The sequence below is a fragment of the Rhinoraja longicauda genome, chromosome 10 (assembly GCF_053455715.1).
Source record: "Rhinoraja longicauda isolate Sanriku21f chromosome 10, sRhiLon1.1, whole genome shotgun sequence".
NCBI classification, from domain to species: Eukaryota; Metazoa; Chordata; class Chondrichthyes; order Rajiformes; family Arhynchobatidae; genus Rhinoraja; species Rhinoraja longicauda.
The window spans coordinates 26,107,042-26,116,810 of NC_135962.1; the positions used below are offsets into that span (position 1 = coordinate 26,107,042).

Consider the following 9,769-nt stretch of genomic DNA (forward strand, 5'->3'; position numbering starts at 1 on the left):
CTACAAACCTGCATGTCTTTGGAATGTGGCAGAAAACAGGAACACCCGGAGAAAACATATGCAGCCACTGGAGGAACATACAAACTCCATGGACAGCGCCCGTGGTCCGGATTGAATCTAGGTCTCTGGCGCTGTAAGCAGTAATTCTACATGCCTCGTCACTGTGCTGCCGTCGAGTTGACGTTGTAGTTGGCCACAAAGATCAGGGCGAAAGAAACGTTAGGACCAATTCGAACCAACTGACGCCTACCAGTCTGAAGTCCAGAAACCAGTTGAAGATGGAAGCCCTGAGGTGTTCTTTTTACTACACTAAGATGCAATAGTCTAAATTGTTCACCTTTGGCAATTTCAAAAAATGCATATCTGCTCATTTTAAATCTTCTCCTAAATGTAATTACCCAGATATTATTCCAACTGAAATTATAACAAGTTATTTTTCATCACTTACCTCCAGAACAGATTTCCTGTCAGCATGAATTTGCATGACATTCTCTGCCCATTCCATTAATGTATCACCACGAGGAACCTTAACCCGCTCATGTTTTAATCTTCCAACTCTAAACTCTCCTGGGTCATCACGTCTCACTGCAGTGGTTGTCCGGGTTCGTTCCATGGTAGCCTCGCGCCTATTCTGCAGCCAGACTATTGCTCTAAAACAAGTGGAATTACGGAAATACAGATATCAAGCAAAGGTTTCAAATAGCAATCTTCAGCAAAGCAGAGGTGAGCGTTAATATAAACAGAAAAAATATATAGGCTTATGCAGCAACATTTTAAGCATTGTCAACTTTGCTACTGACTTTAGATACAGCCGACCAAATCCACGGTCACCCCGTGCACAAACACTACCCTACACCCTGAGGACAATTTACAATTCTTTTTTATCAAAGCCAATTAATCTACAATCCTGTATGTATTTGGATTGTGGGAGGAAACCGGAATACCTGGAGAAAACCCATGTGGTCACAGGGAGAACGTACATAGTCAGGATCAAAAATTATACCTTGATGCACCAAATGCTGTGCAGGTGAAGTATAGTTGTCTGGTTTCAAAAGGGTTTAAGAATGGGCACTTGCTGGTCAGCTGCTCACACCAGTCTGGCAATGCACTACTAGCCAAAGCCAAAGGTTCCTGTAATAACAAACAGCATAAGTAGAATAAATGAATAAGCAACTTCTAAGTTTAAATGTCACCCCAAAAAAATCAAATCTCATTTCCCTTGCAAATAAATTCATATAACAATGCAAAATAATTTTACACTGGATAAAGTAAACACAAAGGTTGCACCTCGAGACAGTACTATGCCTTAAAATGATAAAACCAAAAAAAACTCAGGCAAACATCTTAAAAATTGCGAAATTATCTTTTCAATATTTGCCAAACTAAACACAAATATGCATCATTGCATTGTTTCAGTATTAAATAATATTGGGATGAAAAATGTGCTTGAATTGTACATTTGTATTAATTTAACATTACCTCAATTTGCTGCAAGATTTTTGTGGTGACTTTTTTGCTTGTGAATTCCTCTGCCGAAACATTGAACTCAAGTTGACCATCACCTTCTATCGGGAAAAAAAACATTGTCAACCCAGTTTGAAGTTTGAAAAAAAAAAACATCCCCTATTTTAATGTATCCATCTTTTGTTGTCTAGTGAGAAAAATTAGCCTAACCTTCCTGACTTCTCCACGTAGAGTATGGATCACTGGCGACAATGTAGAGAATTCGAAGTAATTGTAGAACATCTTCCATACCACAAGCATTCTGCCCGCTTCCAGCCTTTGCTTGTGGCTGTTCCCGTGTTCCACTAAGAATCTCGCAACTGTGCAAAGATGATAAAGACCCATGGCTTAATCCAGAAGATTTTGTTCCATGCTCACAAAATTCCTGTAAAAAGGTCATTTAAACAGAAACACCTATTAACCCATTAAAATGATCAACTGTATGTATTTTCTGTTAAAAATCGCAACCACGTAAAAGATATATGTACACATACGAAGGCGTAGAAATATTTATATTCTACCACATTAATGCGTTTAGGTGCAAACTTACATTAAGCTAATTTCAAGCATTTACTTTTATAATGCAAGCATTGTTTTTGCTTAAACAGATGCAGAAGCACATTATCCAGAAGAAATATGTTGCACAGTAATATACCTTGTATGCAGCTATGAGCTGAGAACAATTTCTGTTTTTCCTAATACTTTTATTAGTGCCGGTTAATTTCCAGTGCCGCAGGAAAGCTGAGTCTGCATTCTTCTGCAGGTAGGTTATCAAGTCATTCTTTGGTAATTCATCAGTGCCAAGGTATTGTTCCACATGCTCTACAGACCAGCAGCCCTACAACAGGAAGAACCATAGGTTGGTCTTTCCTGATTGTAAAGTCTTACAGGTTGTACATGCATTAAACATATGCATTTTTTATTCATGCTTTTCAGTTTTGTCAGAATTATGTTAGTTAATCAGTTTAAAACAGTAAACACGTCTTAGTTTAGTCTGTTATTTTTTGCAGCAAAATAAAATCTACCGACAATAGTGGAACACAAATAGAAACACAACTTACCATCTTTCCAGTTTCCCCTCTCTCTTTATCAGAATCTTTCATCTCTCTGTACATAATCCTGGAAATAATCACACAAGCATTCATCGTAGTGTTACAAACTCAAAGAGATAGTAAGAGGTTATTTTCACCATTATGCATGTATAAAAGATTTACTCGGTCAAATGCCATCTTTCACCATGAACTTAGTATCTCTGCCAACCACGGCTCTTCAAATATACACCTAAGTAACAACTTTAAAACATGAGGGCTTCTGCCTCAATCTGACTCATGAGAGAGCCAGATCCTTACCACACTCAGGTTACAATTTATCTCCTCTCTGATCTTTCTATCCATTTAAAGCCGTACACCCTGGTTTTTGATCCTTCTTATTTAAGGGCCATCCCTGCAAACAGGTTGTTTTCACAGACATCTATAACAGAAAATACACAAAAACATCCCCCCACAGTATTACAATGTATGGCATTAAAAGCACATGAGAGCTGACAAGACAGAACAATCATTAACTGTGGAGAAAGGGGGGGTAAAACTAGTTCTGCTGTTCATAGAAATGAACGTATCATGTACATTGGATTTTTTAATATTCATAATATTGTGGGAGCTTGTTAATATATACGATGTCCATAAACCAGGAGTGGTAACTCAGGGATGGCCTGTGCTCCATCCATGCCCTTCTTGAAGTCAGATCTTTCCTCAACCTCTTCTGTTGCAAAGGAAACAAAGCTTGTCTATGTACAGTGCATTATTTTTTTAATTAAAGAAATTAACATTTTATTTTATTTTTATAGTAGACTTAATAACAAAACACAGCAACATATTCACGTCCAACTGAGAAGTTTAGGAAAACTAACATACCAAGCCAAACCTGTGGAAACCACAATGACTCATTTCACACTCAAACACCACAAAAAGTTATTATAATTTAATAAGCGTAGTGCTATAAAGAACACCCCAAAGAACCCACTTTCAGGTTTGCATAGAGGCCTTGCTTGTATTGACTGTACTGCCATCAAACTCTTTTAGAAATAATTTATTGCTTTGTCTTAAAACAATTCTAAAATGGTTGCAAGAATTGAGAATATAAATTCAAGAGCAAATAACACATTTTGGATAAACTCATAATTAATCATTTTAAGACTTCCAATGAAACAAGTTTAAGAAATAAAAAATCATGACACATTCACTTACGTGTATGTTGGTTCCCAAATACGCCTAAGTTTATCGGATTTTATATTTCCATTGCAGGAGAGCTGCAAAAGTTTCTGTACATAACAGAAAATGGTTGCTCTGTAGTTTGAGAGTGGCAACTCCACTTCACGAGAGGTTCCCAACCCTGCTACCTTAAGAGTGAGTGCCAATCGTGGCGAAGGAGCACACTCCACTTCCTCCAGAAGCTCAGACCGTGGAGTTCCTATATATTTTTTAAAAATAAATTCAATTCCCTTGGTTTTTGGTGAAAGACACATCCAGAATGATTATGCAAAATCAATACACTGCTTGATTTGAGAAAAATATTGCAGCAAAATCAAATTGTCATCTCTGTCTTTATAGCAACATTTCATGTCTCATGTTTAGTATTGGAGATACAGTATGGAAACAAGCCCTTTGGCCCACTGAGCCCACGCTGACCATAGATCCGTTCACACCAGTTCCTAGAGGTCGATTAACCCGAAAACCTGCACATCTCTGAGATGTGGGAGGAAAGCGGAGCACCCAGAGGAAACCCACACGGTCACAGGTTGAGACCCTTCTTCAGACTGAGAGTCAGGGGAGAGGGAACTGAGAAAGATGAAAAGATACGTAGAACAAATTAATGAAAGATATGCAAAAGACAGATCAAAGCCAGTCTCAGGATGAAGAAGGACCTCGGCCCGAAACGCCACCCATTCCTTATTTCCTGAGATGCTGCCTGTCCCGCTAAGTTACTCTAATATGTTGTGTCTATCTTCTTTGAAATAAATCTCAATTGGTTTGACATATGGGAGAATGCATCATTACACAAATGAAAGATCTTCAAATTCCACCAGTTTATTTTTATTTGTTGAATAAATGTACCTGGGGGTGGGATCTCCAGGTCAGTTGTTTGCTGTACATTTGTACGACCAGGGCGTGGATCGAAAGCAGGTACTAAGGCAGAAAACTGTCTTTTTAGAACAAAATCATCATCCCAAGTTCTACGACGCCCTCCTTTTGTTTCATATTCCTCTTCTTCCTGCATTCCAAGGATAAAATCAAGGTAATTTTATTCTTAAAAGCACAATAAACTCTAAACTCAACAGAATACAAGACATCAAGCAAAGGCAATAACCTGCATTATGACCTCAATTAGTTAAAACATATTTTTGGTCTTGATATGAAAACACTGCAAGAAATAAAAGACACCCAATTTAAATATCTTCTGAAAAACATACCATTACTTCTTCATATTCTTGATCTTCTTGATTGTCATCCTCATTTTCATCATCTTCCTCATCTGGTTCAGGCAAATCTTCATCATCTTCAAGTTCTGCTAGTAAAGTACTAGCTCGGCAGCTGTCCAGAAAGTCTATACCAAATCATAAAGATCATTGGTTTGAAATTGTCTACAATCAGTCCAAAATTAATTCTGCAATTTAATCTTATGTAGAAAAAAAAAAATCAATATCCACAATAAATATGAAATATTTTTAACTTCAAGCTACAAACATGAGTCAACTTGGTACAGCTTTATGAATCATCTGATCTACTGAGTTATAAAAACTCAATTCTCTACATACACAAAGTTGGCAGATAAACTTATGAGATGGTGGGCGTGTGAAGGGACACATGGAAAAATAGCATTCATGATGCTATCAAAATGACAAATAAGACATCCAAATTTGACCAAAATTAGAAATTGCAGTTTACTTTCACGTTTGACATCTTGTTCAGTGGGACTACACCCATACCATTCTGATATTAGGAAAGAGTTTAAAGTTTTGGACAGAGGATGAGGAACTTTAAAGCAGTGTTGGATCAAAGGGGAAGTTGCAATTAGAACCATAATGGCCAATGGAGTTTTATCTTAAAAATATGTTTTGTCAGCTACAAGGATACTATGGTCAAGGTAAGGTGATCTAGTGGAATTATCAGCTTTTTTTGCACAGGTGGATCCCCAAGACAGTGGCTGCAGGGAAGGTGACCAGGTCGGCGTGCTTCATGTGCTGATATATTAGTACTAATGGAAGTCATATCAATGAACACATTTAATGACAGATTATTTTAATGATAATGCCTGCACAAATGGAAAGATTGAAAATAAATTTGATTATTTACAGATCATGTTCAACAAAATGATCACTGAAATATAACAATCATTCTCTCAATCAGAAAACTTACCATATAAAGAAAATTCTGCTTCTTGACCAGTATCACTTTCGCTGGAAGTGGATGTCAGGCTGGTTGTCAAAGTATTACTAAGTGACTGACCAACAGTCAAACCTGTAGTTGCTGTGGCTACATTGTTGCTGCTGGTGACTCTGGAAGTAGACATGGTGACAGTCGATGTGGTACCGGTAGTTGTAAGATTTGGGAAACTCTGGGCACCCATAAGAGGAGATGCTGTAACATTCAAGAAGTAAAATACTGGATCACTGACATCTCACAAAAATACAAAACTCCTATCCATGAAATCAACAGCTATATAAAAACAAATCAGTATTAATAAAACTCTAATATATGTTTGCAAAGTACTGGAAATCAAGATGAATGTAAATTGTCTGAAGGGTCCCGACCCGAAACATCACCTATTCGTGTTCTCCAGAGAAGCTGTTGAGTTATTCCAGCACTATGTGTCCCTTTGTGCTTGAAATCCATGGCATCTAACAAATCAAGGATTAGCCGATACTTAAAAAAAGTAAACCCATAAAAGGAGTATTCAGTGCTTTTCCCTAATTATTTACCTGTTGCATCGAGTATTATTAATACTATTGCTGGATATTAAAATGTTATCTCAAAAAAGGCGATGTAACTGCAAAGGGAAGCACTGTGAAAGTGAACTGCAGCCATTGCTGGCACATCTCATTAAAATTATTTTTAAGTGGCTTTTTAAACAGGAATGTTCAAGGAAGAAAGTAGGTGTCGGGATGATAAATTTCTACAGTATAGAAACAGGACCTGCAGTTCATGTCTTCACCAATCATCACTAAGCTCTTGTTTTTACGAAACCTACACTAAATGCCCCTTTATTCTCCCCGCATTCCTTTATGGCGTTTCCCCCCCGCAAGATTCTACCATCGATCTATATACACACGGCAACTTAAAGTGGTTAATAATCCAATCAACAAGCAGCTTTATAGGACCTTGGTGAGGCTGCATTTGGAGTATTGTGTGCAATTCTGGTCGCCTCATTCCAGGAAGGATGTGGAGGATTTGAAACGGGTGCAAAGAAGGTTTACCAGAATGCTCCCTGGATTAGAAAGCATTAGCTGAAGGGAGAGGTTGGAGAGACTTGGAGTGTTTTCTCTGGAATGTCGGAGATTGTGGGGAGACAATAAAAGTCTATAAAATTATGAGGGGCATAGATAGGGTAGACAATCAAAACATCTTTTCCCAGGATGAAAACAATCAAATACTAGAGGGCATAACTTTAAGGTGAGAGGGGCAAAGATTAAAGGAGATCTGCAGGACTATTTTCTGTAAAATCCAGAGGGTGGAGAGTGCCTGGAACACACTACTGGGGGTGGTGGTTGATGCAGATATGTAAGTAGCATTTAAAAAACTTTTGGATGGGTGTATATATCACTGAAGCTGTGGCGCATTCAATAAAAAGCACCACTGTGCTGCCCATGGATTCAGTTAAGAAATCAGTTTCCAGGCTCAGGAGTTCTTAAAACTTAAACCCGAACTCTCGATGAGATGATGCCAACAGAGGTTAGGAAGGATGTTGGCATAAAACTGTGGATCAATGAAACAAAATCTCAACTGTGAAAATTCCTCATGGTAGGAAACATTGAAAAATTAGCAAATGTTTCTCAATGCATTTTTGCAGCATATTAAATTCTATGTCAATGCAAAAATAGAAAAATAAATGACTTACTTGCAGTACTCATTACATTTCGTCCCAAGGTGTTAGTGTTGTTATCACTGCTACTGCGGCTTAAATTCATGTTGTTGGTGGCATTGGTGCGTGCAATGTTTGCAACCCGCCGTACAAAGGATTCCATAAGGCTGGAGGCTTCCCGCGAGGATAGATTGGGTACACTGGCACTTGAGCTCATGGGCGCTCCAGCAGCCAACAGGGAGCTCACTGAAAGTCTATTACTGGCTGAAGAGCTCAGAGGCCGTTGCGATGCTGCTTCTTTGTTTGACGACTCGGCGACCGAACTCACATCGGGGGAGCTCACACTAACAATACCCATTGATATTGCTCCCGATTCTCCAGAGTTACGCATCGAAGCCTCGGGCCCAGACTTCCTGTCAGCATTTTCACTTGCTGTGTCTGCAGTCAAGGTGCTGGTACTGGCACTCGATGTCGATCCTGCTCCACCATGGGGCAAAATATCGGAAGCAGAAAGGACAACAATGGGTTCATGACTGTCTGTACCAGTCGCTGTAGTCTGTTCCAATACGCTTTCAGATCTGCGATCCATTTTAGATGAACTCAAGCTTATATCGCTGCTACTAGCCACGCTACACACAGAACTGCTGCTTCCTTTTCGACTGGAGGAGCCCGGTGCAGTGGCCACCATCTTGTCTGGGCAGTTGTTTTTCACCAAGCTGCTCCATGCCTGCGCGGTGCCTGAAACAGTGGATGAAACAGGTTTGGGTGATGGCGCTGAATCAGGGTCGTACCCTGGTGCAAGCTTGAGGTCAAACTTTCCTTCTGCGCCCATACGGTAAGAGTTAGAGCCACCAGCATCCCAGGTGACATCAATCCAGCCTGGAAAGGGACAGGAGTTTATCAGACCCAGCAGAAAGCAGACAGCAGCAATATGGACAGCAGCTTCACCCAGTGGGACCAGACTATTGCATACATAGAGAGCAGTTTACCATTACTTCATTTGAAATAGCCACATCATTTTAAATAGAATAACTACGTTTAATAGTAAACCACACTTGCTCTCCAATGTATGAAGTTGAGATAAATTACATGAAGATTTCTTGCCAATGGCATATCATTATATTCAACAAGTAGCCTCGTAAAACACAAAATGTTCTGTGCATTTTATGCAACTATGAGTTACAGTTTAACAGATTATAGATGTCACTGCAGTTTAATGTACATAAAACTGCAGTCTGGTCCCAGTGATGTAACGTGAGGAGGAAAATTGAGGAACAGAGAGAGATAAAGAAATGTTTTGCAAATGCCAAGCCAAAAGCAACATAGAAAAATGTAGTACCCGGCAGAAAATCAAACTTTATGCAATTAATCTTGATGCACCGTTAAACAGTTAAACTGTTGAATTATAACTTATTTAAATAAAATAATTCTTAAAGAACTGTTATGTTCTGAGACAATAATGGAATGCATATCCAAATGGTAGCATCACACCTGGTAACGAGCTCACTGGCTCTGTTAGTTTCAACTCAACAAGTACACATTAAAACTGTTTTCTGTTGACTATGGAATAGGTTTAAGTAGCCTTCATTCCATTTCTATTGGACATCAGGCTGAAACACTGAACTGAACCTAATTCAGTAACATTTAACATTCCTTTGAGATAAATCACAGAATGGCTCATTTGGCCTGGGGCCAAAGTACAATGCTGGGAAAGAACTGAGGTCGCTTCATTCTGCACCTGAACTGTGTGTGTTTCTGTGTTTGATGCTTACATGCTAAAAGCATGCACATGGAGATGTTCCGCTCCCTGGTTTCAACATGTTTTACATTCAGAATCGCAGAAATGCAAGCAGAGACCAACGTATTCCCCTTTCTCATATCACTTGCTGTGTTAGCCCGAATAATGAGTGTACACGCTTGATTTTCCAAACAATTCCATGGAAAAATCTCAATTCACATCTTTGTTGTTCATTTTTAAGACACACCCTTACAATTTAACCAAAAACTTCAATGAAGCTGGTCAATCATTACCTGTCCGATAAGGTTTATCCTGACTGACATAAATAGCATATGAACTTAACACTTTTAATGTTGGCCAAGAACCTCAACTCTGGCCAAGAACCCCAACTGTCTGAAGATGATTAATTTCTGACAAAACCCTTTCCACAATGACAGTCATAACATAAGC

The 9,769-nt window shown here is 38.9% G+C and overlaps 1 protein-coding gene across 9 annotated transcripts in view; it reads right to left on the reverse strand.

Moving 5' to 3' along the window:
- hectd1 (HECT domain containing 1) overlaps positions 1-9,769 on the reverse strand; it is a 77,042-nt gene that overhangs the window by 14,894 nt on the left and 52,379 nt on the right. For 2 of the 9 annotated variants that reach the window (XM_078406452.1, XM_078406451.1), the window contains exons 25-35: positions 7,618-8,319; positions 5,919-6,140; positions 4,973-5,106; positions 4,617-4,773; positions 3,750-3,972; positions 2,565-2,622; positions 2,159-2,341; positions 1,675-1,888; positions 1,480-1,565; positions 1,004-1,131; positions 449-650 (exon numbers count right to left, since the gene is read on the reverse strand). In XM_078406452.1, the coding sequence (XP_078262578.1) occupies positions 449-650; positions 1,004-1,131; positions 1,480-1,565; positions 1,675-1,888; positions 2,159-2,341; positions 2,565-2,622; positions 3,750-3,972; positions 4,617-4,773; positions 4,973-5,106; positions 5,919-6,140; positions 7,618-8,319 (2,309 nt within the window). Of the gene's footprint in view, positions 1-448; positions 651-1,003; positions 1,132-1,479; positions 1,566-1,674; positions 1,889-2,158; positions 2,342-2,564; positions 2,623-3,749; positions 3,973-4,616; positions 4,774-4,972; positions 5,107-5,918; positions 6,141-7,617; positions 8,461-9,769 lie in introns of all 9 variants that reach the window. The other 7 variants (XM_078406455.1, XM_078406449.1, XM_078406450.1 and 4 more) reach the window with 4 other exon arrangements.